Raw genomic sequence first — 13913 nt, forward strand, 5'->3', positions numbered from 1 at the left:
TGAAGAGGTGGATAGACTTTACTGTGACGGATTGAAGAAGATCCATTCTCTGCCGCTGTCTTTTCATGGAAGATCCCAGACCGGTTCGACCGGATTTGCATCCGGTCGACTCAGTTGCGTTAATAATTACCGACGTCAGGTGAGGTCCTAAAAGTAGTGGTTTTTCTTGTAATTTGGTTAAGTTTCAATGGCATTTTGGAGGTGTTGAAACGGCACTCGCACGACGCACGCTTCCGGTTCCGGTCCACTTCAACTGTCTTAACTGGTTCTCTTAACCATGGTTAACGCTCATAGTCAGCCCTTACCGATTTGGACTATTTAACGGCAAACCCAAAAACCCTGCAATCGATGGAAATCGAAAAACTCCTACTCCGAGAAACGAAGACAAGCGTGAATTAGTAGCAGAGACACAGAGATCGACGAGGCTCGGAATCACTGTAGCAGAAGAAGTAGAGGAAGTACAGGAAGGAGAGAGAAAGAGAGAGAGAGAGAGAGTGATTTTCCATTTCTGCAATGGATGAAGAAGAGATATGGAAATGTCAGAAGCATCCATCGAAGCGAAGAATCACCGGAATCTGTGCTGTTTGCCTTAGAGATCGTCTTCTTCAACTCTGTCCCAACTGTGCTAACGTGCGCCCTTGCGCGTGCTGTAGCTCTTCTTCTTCTTCATCGTCTCCATCGTTCTCTCTCTCTTCTTCCTTGGACGCTCCAAAGTGCGGAGCTGGGATCGGAGCCGTCGGACGCGTTTCAAATCTAATCAACAGCGAACCTGCTTTCCGACGTTCCAGATCCAATACCTTCGCCTTCATCCGACGAATACCTACAGATAAAGACGCCGTAGCACCATCGACAACTACAACTGACTTCAGTCGTAGCAGATCATCATCGTTATGGTCTATGCTTAAGTCTTCAAGCAAGACGAAGAAAGCAGAGGAAGTAAAAGAAGAAAATCCGCAGACAGAGAAGGTGAAGATGAGAAGATCCAAATCGGTAGGAGTTTCTTCTTTCTCTGATCTTCCTGCACAACCTACTGGAGGCGGAGGCGGCGGAAGCGGCGGCGAAAGCAAAATGAAGGTGAGAAGTTGGTACTTTCCGAGTCCGATGAAGGTTTTCCGGCATCCGAAAACGACTAAAGTCGTTCAAGAAATGTCTCCCTTGTGCAGAGGTTGATTTATACATCTCCAGGTTTTCAAAATTTTCTGTTATAAATTGTTAAATACAAGATTGAAGTTTAAATTAGTAAGAAGTAATCTGTAAAAGTTTCTGACATTGAATCATCAATGTACTGTTCTTCAATCGTCAAGCTTGGATTGCAAATAAGCGGTTTTCAGAACTAACAATGGCGGTTGTCCTTAATTCTCATAATCAGTTTTGAGGTGAAATCGGATCAGTCAGAAGTACAATCCAACGGTTAAATCGTTGACACGCGTGCAGGAATGATTTGTTGATTAATGAGTTAGTTGATGGATAGCAATAGCAATGCCATTAAGTTAGTTCCCTTTGCCTTTTAACCTAAGACATTCTGGGGAAGGGGTAGGAAAATAGATCTCACGTGAAGGCTCGATTTCCAACGTCAGATTGGAATCTACTATATTGTTGCCTTTGCATGCATGGTACGATTACTGTCCGGCACAAAATAGGATTTGGTAAGAAGGGTGTGGTGTGTAAATTAGCTGGGACCCAGGCAACTCGTGGATGATATGGACCCCACGTATCTTACGAGTGTATTAATCAGAGTAAACCTTTTTTTTAATTATTTTATTTTTGATAATTTATTTGACTAGATATTATTGGACTTTTCTTTAACAAAATTTGGTGCCTGTGGGGCTAAAAATAGGCTTAAAGTGGTGGTTAACCTGTCAATTTGGCCTACTTCTACAATGTCTCAACACAAGCTTAGGGCTGTTGGGTATGGTTGAGACTTGAATGTAGAAATCTCGATCGAAATTTCAATTTTGTTCTTTGGCAGCACAGTGTTGAACATTTAATGCACTGCATTAAAGTTGAACCGGTTGTTTATACGCTTGATTTTCAACCACCCTCTACCCCTTAAAAAAATTAAAAAATAAAAAACCTCTTTAGATTTGGTTGAGCACAAGGAAAAAAAGGGTACGATTTGCCATGGTTAGGTTATAATTCAAATATCTTTAGGGTTAAGGTCTCTTTCATATATGTAAGCCCTCTTTTGAGAATTAATTGAGGTGTGCGTAAATTAGCATAGACACTTTAATTCTAAGAAGAAGAAAAATACATAGTGCAAAGTAGGTGGAACTTTTGCCCGAAAGACATCTTGTGCTATTTTTTTAATTATTTTAAACTCATATTATCTTTCACCTTCCACTGAACAATGAGATCTTCATCTCAATATGTAGTAAAGAGGATGAAGAACAATGTATAGCGTATAGGGCACAATGTTCAGGTCTTAACTATATGTCGCACTTTAGAGGAGCCACACCAAATGCGGTGTGTGAATGGTAAAGAAGGAAGAAACTTACAATGTTGGGAAAAAGTAAACATTCTTAAATAATGATCAGGAGGCAAATTAATGCAGTATTGCACAGACAACTCTAGATTATGGGAAAAAATTATGCCATCCTTACATCCAGTCATTATACATTTAAGAAGGAGAGATCATCTCTGAGTACCGATAAAGTAAATCAAAAGTATGTCAACCTTCCGAGATATACAATAGAAAAGAAATAAAGATAGTACAATCCTCTACCCTTTTCCATAGACAATCCCAACCCTTATGTACATTAGGGTTCTTGATTGTGTAGTTTTTCTCATGTTCCAAACTGGAATGGACAAATACCAATGGTCCATCCAATCCATGGTCACTCGTACTTTGCAGAGCCTTTCACTCTATTTGTGGGACCCATCATCAAACAGTAATCAGATAAGGTCACCAGTACAAAGCTTGGCCACTATGATGTTCCCATGTCACCACAATTTTATGCTGGATGGTCTAAAATCAAACCAGACCAGACCAGACCAGAACAAACCGCTAAACCAGAATCACAACATTTGGTTATAAACTTATAATGTATTATTGATTAAAGGAAAACTAAAGTATATTTATATATTAAAAATGGTAAAGAAATATATAATATGACTTCTCTCTTCATGGGTTAAACGTTCCCACGAAGTCATACATACATAAATCAATGTGGGTTCAGTGAATTATATTAAATTTGAGAAAATTAAGAACAAAATTTTCAACAAAAAAATGTCAACTTAAGACGGCTGGTCAACCATCAAGACATTACTACCAAGAATTATATAAATGTATTAATCTGAACATATATAATTTTTAAATTATTAAACAAATCGCTTTAATGTTTCAAAACAAAAACCTTAAAAAATGACACTTCATTTTATCTATGTGGCAAAACAATAGTCAACATAGCAGTTCCAATACTACGACTTGAATCCTTTGGGCATCTCTCCTTTAACCACCCTTGGGCATTTCTTCGGATCAATAAACACGTTGAATTGTGATGAATGAATTGGTTAGTTCATCCCGAGTCTTTACTTATTTTAGAAACAGACGTGCAACATTCACTTAGAAAAGTAAAAGACGAAAATATATATACATAGGTGCTACGACCCCATTTGGTGTACCGTAACCGGAGATTCTCTAGGCTTGCTCCATACTCCGCACCTTCATTTCAGCCTAGAGGAGATAGTCATAGCTTTAACTCTGCATCGAGTTATAGTTCTAACTGTGGACCGGTGCGTCCTATTGCAGGTAGTTAAGGTACTTGACCGATATATGCTAAACAATTTGATTTATATTATTTATATTACCAAAAAAAAAAAAAATTTGTTAGGTCAAATTCAACCAATTTATTACTAAGAGGTTGACATTTTCTTTGGGTCAACGACCGTTGTTCGAATTTTGTTACTTTATTGTTAATTAATCAATTTATTGTCAATGAAGCACTATCATTATTTGGACTGAAAAAAAATATCATTACTAGATTTCTTGGAGTGAAATCTTATTGGTAATCATGCTAAACCATCATATTATTTGTGAATGATTAAAGAGTTTAGGGACAAAAATTAATAGGCCGTCCTTGAAAATACAAATCATGGTCACCACTTTATTTGGTAAAATGAAAATGAGAATGCAAGCCACTTCTAGAAATAACTAATTACAAAAGACTATTTGGAATCAATGTGCATTAGCGGTTAGCAAATAATAATAATGAATAAGTGAATAAATAAGTAATGAGAATATGGATTGTGGTAATTCAGTAAGAACGTGGGCAGGAGTCATCCATCATTAATTATATAGTTTAGATTAAGATCTTTCTTCATTAAGGTTTTCATATAACTTATAAATGTTGGCAAAGATCCTAATAATCTAATGCTAATTTGACCGTTCACACCTTAATGATGCCGAGCATATTATCTTCAAGACTTCAAAAAGAATTAGCATGGCGGCTTTTTTTAGGACCTGTTTGGTTACTTGAGTCTGAAGATTTAAAAAATCTAAAGATTTCAAATCTATGTGTTTGGTTAGCCTGAATCGTTAGAATGAAATCTATAGATTCATCATTAAAAAATATTTAGGGCCTATTTGGTTACCTAAATCCAGAGATTTCAAATCTCTGGGATTCATGAATCGAGAATTATACCTGTTTGATTGTAAAAATCTATAGATTCATGAAATCTAGAGATTCACATTTTTACACTAAAAACGTGAATCTGTAGATTTATGGATAAGGGGTGAAATCCAGATATTTCAAAAAAGCTACACATTTGCACATTCACAAAAATCACGTCGATCAAATAGTTTTTTAGGATGAATCCACAAATTTCATTCCACAACCAAACATTTAATTTTATAAATTATAACTCTATAGATTTGAAATCTCCAAACTCATGTAACCAAATAGGCCTTTATGAAGTCATGGTTCAAATGTTTAACACTTTTATAGTAGAGATGAAATCTTTGGATTTCACCTTATACCCATAAATCTACAGATTCACGTTTTTAATGTAAAAAGGTGAATCTCTACTCACACAACCAAACGGGTATAAATCTCTCATTTGTAAATCCAGAGATTTCACGAATTCATGTAACCAAACAGGCCTTAGTGATTATATATATATATATATATATATATATATATAAAAAAAAAAAAAAAAAAAAAAAAAAAAAAAAAAAAAAAAAAAAAAAAAAAAAAAAAAAAATATATATATATATATATATATATATATATATATATATATATATATATATATATATATATATATATATATTATATATATATATATATATTTGTTGGATTTGCAAACTATTATGTTTAAACCTCTTCAAAATTTATTATTATTTCTCTAGTTTAGCAGTTTTAGTTTTAAATAGTGAAAGACACATTTATGAAGAATCTTCTTATTAGTGAAAAAAAAACACTTAAAACTCAATTATGATGGGATAAATATGTCTTCACTATTAAAAATTTAAAACTAACGATTCTTGGGCATATGAAAACATTCATAATATGATAAATTCTACATTTTGTAAACATAATAATTTATAAACCCAAGATATATATATAATTTGGCTCTTATTTCAAATTCAAAAGCTTTCAAAGAGAGGAGACCCACTTCATGTGACACAAACAATCCTTATCAGGGTATGGCTAGACAACACCTAAGAGTTAGTTAATTAATCTCACACATTTCTTGTTTAGTCCTAAAAAACCCTTTGAGTGTGTTAAGGGGAGCATGCTCCATGATTATGTGGCTGCTTTGGCTTATGCACATAAGATTCTTAAGTGCTAAAGGAAAAGATGAAGATCCACCAAATAGTGTTTGTTCTTTGTTAATTATTATAAGGTTTAGTTATAAGATTTAAAGCTTCATTGTTGTCGCTCTAAAATCTGTCAACTCCTGATTTGGGTTGAAAATGGTCCAAATCGATTATCTGCAAACAAGAAGAATGGTGAGAATGCACCATCTTTCTGAACGGAAAGCCATCTCGGACAATCAAATTAGATTATAGTTAACACAAATCTTCCCGATCTCTTGGATAGCTGCAAAGGAGTTAATGCAGGACTAAATTTAGCTTACCTCCTATTTTCTCTAATTTTTACCCTTTATAGACAAATTCCATGTTCTTTCTGAGAAACACAAACCCTGACCATTGAATTTTTATATTTGAAATGGAGGGCATGGATAGGCTATGACACTAATCTTGTTGGAGAAGGCAGAGCCCAAATATTGTTGAAGAAGCCTAACAATTAATGCACATTCCCCAAACATGCCGGTAATCTTGTTATACTTGGATCTTAGATGTAGCGTGTTCCCACTTAAACTCCAGACAAATCTTAAGGAAGCAACCCCTTAGAAGATTTGGATGGGTTTGTGCTTGTAGCTAGAAACAGGTTATCCCCCATCATCTTGTCACTGGTGCCGAGAAGTGACATTTCAGATATCCCATTTATTTTGAATAAGACTTATTCTTATATCAAGTCTTTACTTACAAATTACATTTTTAAAATTTGTGAATGAAGCCAAACACTAGGTTAGTAGAATGTCAATATCCTCGGTGTCTTGCAAGTAGAGGACACCATGACTAACATTCATGAATTGTGAAAATGATTTCTTTTGAATGTCACTTTATAAGAAATTTCCTCACATTTCTCATATTGAGTGTACCCTTTAGCTAGATAAGCATTGCAGATGAATACAACAAGAAGAACATCAAAATCTTATCGCACCTAAATGGGGTCACAATTAGCTATATGTATCTTTCATCAAGAGTGATGAAACACGACAAGTGGAATCAAATAAGGAAAATGAGAAGTGAGAATTGAAAGATGAAAATAAGTGAAAAAATGTACACGGGGAAATCAAGAAAAACTAAACTAGGTAGTATCCGACTGTGGATTTTCTTACTCTCCTAAGACTCTATATATGAATCATACTCAATATTATACCTAAATTATGTTAGGGAAAACGAATGCAAAATCACGAACAGAGAATAACACAAACAAACACATACAAGAAGAATTTAACGTGGTTCAACAAAATTTTACTTATGCCCACCAAAGAGAAATTAAGTTTTACTATTTTAGAAAATCTCACACCACTCTCACATCCACAAAGTGTTACTATTTGACCAAATATTAATAATTGACTCAAACCCTGTTTCAATTACAAATACAATACAAACTATAATTACTTGGACCCACAGAATACAAGATACTCAAACCTAATAAATTATGTGGTTCACCGTAAGTGCATAGAAATGTATTCTTGCATCTCTATTGTTATGTTGATCAAAGAACCTTTTCAAGTTGTATATATCTTTATTTTTATACAATTAAAAAAAAAACGCTTTCAAGGTGACATAGGTTTTTTTTTTTTTTTTTAATAATTTGAGTTAACATCTTTATCTTTCTTTTGGAAATTTTATTTTAACATAAATTCATGTGGATGGAAGTGTGCTTGGGAAGCAAAAGTAATAAAGCAAGCAACCTTGCAAAGGCCGGTAGTATGGATTACACGTGCACTGAGAACCAATAATGAATCTTTTTTGTCACTTGCAGGCTTGCAGCTTAGCTTTCTGAATCCTCATGTGGATGCTTTCATTTTTATATTTTTCTTCCAAAAGCTAAAAACGAAAAACTTTGGATAAGAGGTTTGTGTCCCAAACATGAAACCGAGAGTACAATGGGCCATGGGGTTCCAAAAACACACCTTCATTCTAAATTTGAAATAATTTGATACTCTTAACAATTCGAGTCAAATTAAGTCAAACTTTTAACAATGTTCAACTGTTTATGCTTATTGCTCTAGTCAAGGTAAGTCAAACTAATTTTGGTCATTTGATCATTGTTCAACTGCTATTGCTTATTTCTTCCAAAAATTTGATAAATGATGCAATTTTGCTTGTAATAGCTCTCTTAATTAATGAATTTTTTTCACCAAAAATAAAAACTTTTGTCCAGGGTCTCGATCTTATGTCGTCCTTGACATGCCCTTTGGTAAGAATTTTGAACTCAAACCTTAGTTTGGCTCAGGGTAAATCATGCTAAGTTCGAATCACAGTCCGACATGTCGACTTGTGTTGCCGTGTCGTGCCTATCGATATCACCGACATGGCGACAAAGGTCGACATGTCGTGCGATTTTTTCACTCTTGCAGGTGAAGGTTCAAAGGTTGGTGATGGAGGAACTGGTGTAGTCACAAGCTCAGTAGGCAAATCAAGAATCCCTTTCAGATAAAATGTGTAGAACAGCTTGAAAGGGAAGACCAATTGCTGCAATTTCACCTACCCATAAACCCCTTCAAACACTCCTGATCCACTCGTCACAGCCCTGCACCGTAATATGCTCGTAATCCTCAAAAGTAGAATCTGAAATAACCATAACCACAAGCGAAACATTGCAGGGCTTCCACGATCTCTTTCCGGCTCGGGCGACTTTACAGGGCTTCCACAATCTCTTTCCGGCTCAAGCGAAGCATTGCAGGGCTTCCACAATTTCTTTTTGGCTCAGGCGAAGCATGCATTATAAGGCTTCCACGATCTCTTTCTGGCTTAGGTGATATATCGCCGACAATCTCGACCGTTGGTGATATATCACCGACTATTTGTAAAGTTGGTGTCGTTGGGGGTATCGTGTCTCCCCCCAGCGACACCTCGAAATTTCGCCCCATGTCGACGATTTATCTCCGACACGAGGTACCATGGTTTGAACAACATAGACAAACTTGTCAATGCCAAGGCTTGGGTAAATCAGACAAGAAGTTTGAACCCAAATGATTTATTTTTTTAAGAAAAATTTCGGATATGGACACCTTTAATCGAATACAAATGCGCGTTGATGTGTGTGAACACGTGTTAAACTAGGAGCTGTCCAAGTGGTCCATTTATTACCCATTTGATTGGCGGGTTCAGTGTCAGCTTCACCATATTTTCAAAAGCGTGCAGTGGCTTTTTTAATGATTTTATGGATGTTAAACTCGTCATCAGCACACGTGGTATGTACCTACCCAAACACGTGAGTGTGTCGTGTTCTGTTTGGTTCTACATTACACTCACTTTATACCACTCACTCCGGTCTATGAAACCCGGTTGATCTAGAAAACCCGGTTCGCTTTCAGCCTCCATAAAACTCTAATTGACCCTCGGAAATCATCACAATCACAAAAATGCCACCAACTTATTATTTCTTCTTTTCTATTGTGTGCTGTTAATCTTAATGTGAAACTGTAGTAGATGATTCTCTTGCTCTCCACTTCTTCTTCTTAGCTTTCACTCACACGATATGGGCGACTGGTAAGCAAACAATGGTGTTTCTTATTTGTTAAATTTATGTGGAATTTATTGTTTATGAGAAATTAGGGTTTATGGGTATCGATTGTTGTGGGTTTATGGGTATTGATTGTTGTTGCAGATGCTGCGATGAAGATGGAGAGCCATTGATGGATCTCGATGATGAGATGTTATCCGACAGAGAACTCTCTCTGATAGCTTTAATATAGTTTGTTTTTTACCAAAGACAAAAGAAATTGGCTGAAATACTTCAATCCCCCCTCCCCCCCCCAAAAAAGAAAAAACAGAAGAAAAGACGAACACCAAATGGACCACCCAATCCAAGGTCTCTCGTACTTCATGGTGGAATTTAATTTAACATTCAATCAATTTGATCAAGAGCCTTCCCTCTATTTGTTGGACCAGACATCTAACAATATTAAGATAAGGTCATGAATATAGAGCTTGGCCTATACGATATTTTCCACATAAAAACAAGAACACCAGAACCCGAGTGAGTGAAGCAAGGAAAATAAAAAGTGAATGTCACAGCATCAAAGGGAATAAATTAAAAAAAAAAAAAAACTATTTTTGATGTGTTATTTTTTTTATTGGTAGATATTTTATTTTGACATAAAATCATGTGGATGGAAGTGTTTAATACTTTTTCGAATGCTTGAAGAAGTGACAAAAGCTTATTTATTTATTTATTTATTTGGTAAATATAACTTAGAAGTGACTAAAGTTATAAAGCAAACAACTTTGCAAAGGGAATTTTACAAGTATGGATCACACGTGCAACTCAGAATCTTCTCTGCACTTGCCATCAGCTTTTTGAATCGTCTTGGGAATATTCTTCTGGAATGAATTTTTAGTTAATTTTTGTACAAAAAAAAAAAAGATAATCTATTTCTTTATGAATGAATAATATATATCCTAACATCACTTCAAAGGCTTGAAATTAGATTTATAAGATAAAAAATTATTTTTCAATTTAATCACAATCTTTTGATATGATTTATATTATGAGTTATACATCCATAAAGAAAATGGATGATTCATTTCCTTCTCAAAAATTGAATGGATAAAATTTTATGCCCTTGAGTAGTTCTACCTGTATAGTGTATGCTTGTAGGAGTTGCAAAGTTAGATTTTCATTTTGTTTATTTCTAGCAAAAAAATGAATGATGGTCACATCAAAAGGTTGAAGCTAAATTTAAAAAATAGATATTTTTTCTGTTTTAATCTAATCTTAACCATTTTATGTGACTTGTAGACATGTGTAAGTTACCAAATAGAAATAGATGGTCTATTTCATTGTCAAGAATAGACAAGATAAAAGTCCTTCTTGCTTGTATCGGAAAAAAAAGTCCTTTCTTGCAGAGAGCCATACAATACTGGACAAAGATTTTTAAAAAAGCTTTATGCTATTACAACACACCACCCTTTTGTTAGGCGTATGAGAACATTCATAATATAATAAATTCCAAATTTTATAAAACATAATAATTTATAAACCCGAAAATATATATAATTTGACTCTTATTTCAAATTCAAGAGCTTTCAAAGAGAGGGGACCCACTTCATGTGACACAAACAATTCTTATCAATTATGGCCAGACAACACCTAAGAGTTAATTAATTAATCTCACACATTTCTTTTTTAGTCCTAAACAACCCTTTGAGTCTGTTAAGGGGAGCATGATCTATGATTATGTGGCTGCTTTGGCTTATGCACATAAGATTTTTAAGTGCTGAAGGAGAAGATGAAGATCCACCAAACAGTATTTGTTCTTTGTTAATTATTATAAGATTTAGTTATAAGATTTAAAGATTCATTATTGTTGCTCTAAAATCTGTCAACTCCTGATTTGGTTTGAAGATGGTTTGAACCAGCTATCTGCAAACAAGAATAATGGTGAGAGTGGGCCATCTCTGTATGAGTGGGAAGCCACCTCGGACAATCAGATTAGATTCTAAATAACACAAATCTTTCTTGAGAGGAGTTAATGCCCGAAGAGTTCTGGGTCTCTTGGGTAGTTGTAGAGGAGTTGATGTAGGATTAATCTTGGTTTACCTCCTATTTTCTCTAATTTTTGCCCTTATAGACAAATTCCATGTTCTTTATGGGAAAGACAAACCCTGACCATTGAATTTGTATATTCAAAATAGAGGGCTTGGATAGATTGTGACACAATTCTTGTTGGAGAAGGCAGGCCCAAATCTTGTTGAAGAAGCTTAATTAAGACTTAATGCACATTCCCCAAACATGCCAGTAATCTTGTCATATGTGGATCTTAGATGTGGCACGTTCCCTCTTAAACTCCAGACAAATGTTAAGGAAGCAACCCCAAAGAAGATTTGGATGGGTTTGCACCTCAAATAAGCATTAAGTACTTAAGATATAAAAGAAGAGCATTAAATGCATTTAATGCTCTGAAGACACGCTTGCAGCTAAACACAGGTTGTCCCCCATCATTTTGCCACTAGAGCCAAGAAGTGACATTTCATATATCTATTAAGTGTTCATGTCATCATGTTAATATTTCTACACAGCAACACCAGGAGGGTAATCCCACAGATAAGTCACTTCTGGGAAGTATATGCGAACATGTTACTAGTCGATTCCTTAAACCACGTCAAGACTAGATGTACCAAGCCGAATGGTTCACTCCGATTTGGTGGTCTAAGCCAGATTTCAGTATAACAAGTGTCTAGTCTAAGACTATTAGAGCGGGTTTAGGAGTTCAAGTATATAAGAAAAAAATAATTTTTTTGAAAAAAATTAAAAAGATGAGAGACAGACTTAAAATAACCTTAAGAGAAATGGTGAAAAAGGATGTGTGTAACTTATGCTTTGTATTTAGTTTAGACTCAAATAGAACTGATTGAAAAACAATGATTCATATAGCCTACCCATTTAATTGGGACAAGACTTATTATTATATCACGTCTTCACTTACAAATTACATTTTTAAAATTTGTGAATGAAGCCAAAGAGTAGGTTAGTAGAATGTCAAGTATCCTCGATGTCTTGCAAGTAGAGGACACAATGACTATCATTCATGAATTGTGAAAATGATTTCTTTTGAATATCACTTTATTTTCCCACATTTATCTTATTATTGAGTATAGCCTTTAGCTAGCTAGCTAAGCATTACAGATGAAAATAACAAAACAAGAAGAACATCAAAATCTTATCCCACCAAAATGGGGTCGCAATTAGTTATATGTATCTTTCATCAAGAGTGAAGAATTGAAAGATAAAAAAAAAAGTGAAAAAAGGTATAGTAGGAAATCAAGAAAAACTAAACTATTTAGCGGCAACTGCGAATTTTCCTACTCTCCTAATACTCTATGCATGAACCATACTCAATATTAGACCTAAATAATGTGGCTCACCATAAATGCATGGAAATTGTATTCTTGCATCTCTCTATTGATATTTTGATCAAAAAACTTTTTAGGGCTTCTTTGGTTATTTGAGTTTGGAGATTTCAAATCTATGGAGTCATGTTTTATAAAATTAACTGTTTGGTTGACTTGAATCTTTGGAATGAAATCTGTATATTCATCTTGAAAAAACATCTATGGAATCATGGTTTAAATGTTTAATGCTTTGGGGGGGGGAACTCCCCCCCCTCCCCAAAAAACCCCTTAAAAAAAACAAAACAAAAACCCCCCCCCCCCCCCCCCCCCCCCCCCCCTAAAAAAAAACCTCTGATTAGTATATTGTGCTTTTTTGAATCTAGATGCTTGTTCCTTATATGCATGTTGTTGTTTTCATTTTTTATGTTTTTCTTCTTAAAGGTATAAATGAAAATCTTTCCATTGAGTTTTCATCCTTCAATGGTAATGCTTAATTTTATATTGAGTTTTTTACTTGTGGGTCTCTATAGTGGACCATAAACAAATGTTTGATCTCCGTAATACAATATATTATATGTCGGTCCCAACCACACTAATACTGTTAGTCGCCGTTAAGTATATTCAATTTCAAACCCGGAGAGACCAAAATACCTCTTATTTTATTTAATACATTGTCTTATGATTGCAATGTTCTTTAACTATTCCCAATAGGTAACCAATATATATATATATAACACATTGTATTAAATAACATGAGGGATATTTTGGTCATTTCATGTTTATAATTTGAACATATTTAACAGCGGCGGCTAACGGCGTTAGTGTGGTTGGGATCCACAAGTAATATAACTCAATCTCATTATTTCTTTTACCGTCTTGTTTAGGATCGATAAAGAGTTGATAGAACTCCAATTGAACAATGGTTAGTATGTTTTTTTGGTGCTTCGATATTTTGTGGCTTAGAACTCTTCCAATGTTGATTCACACACAATTTTCGTTTTCTGAAAAATGAATGGAACAGGGGACATGGAGAATGAAACTGTTAGTGCTAACAAACCCAAAATTGGGATTGCAAAATATCTCATAGAGCTTGAAAACACAAGATCAATCAAGGTTGGTTCTTCCAATGTATTGAACATGCTGCTTACCTGTAGAATTTAGCAATTTGGGTATGCAAGGTTATTTGCATATTCATGAAGTAGGTCTACACTGCATTTTACTACTTCTGGATCTCTGGTTTCGTCATTGCTATCATTTTAAATATCAACTTCCTGTA

General features: G+C 34.7%; 1 protein-coding gene across 1 annotated transcript; it reads left to right on the plus strand.

Annotated features, from left to right (window-relative positions):
* Positions 1–513: 513 nt before the first annotated feature.
* On the plus strand, positions 514–1170 carry LOC149000283 (uncharacterized). The gene has a single exon (XM_089139150.1). The coding sequence runs from the start codon at positions 514–516 to the stop codon at positions 1168–1170; it is 657 nt and encodes a 218-aa protein (XP_088995276.1).
* Positions 1171–13913: the final 12743 nt, after the last annotated feature.

This window comes from Hakea prostrata, chromosome 11 (genome assembly GCF_041222555.1).
Source record: "Hakea prostrata isolate BN-2017 chromosome 11, UWA_Hpros_2, whole genome shotgun sequence".
Taxonomy (NCBI): Eukaryota; Viridiplantae; Streptophyta; class Magnoliopsida; order Proteales; family Proteaceae; genus Hakea; species Hakea prostrata.

Excerpts from the sequence above, each read along its gene's own strand:
- LOC149000283 (XM_089139150.1), top strand. The coding sequence starts at position 514 with ATGGATGAAGAAGAGATATGGAAATGTCAGAAGCATCCATCGAAGCGA.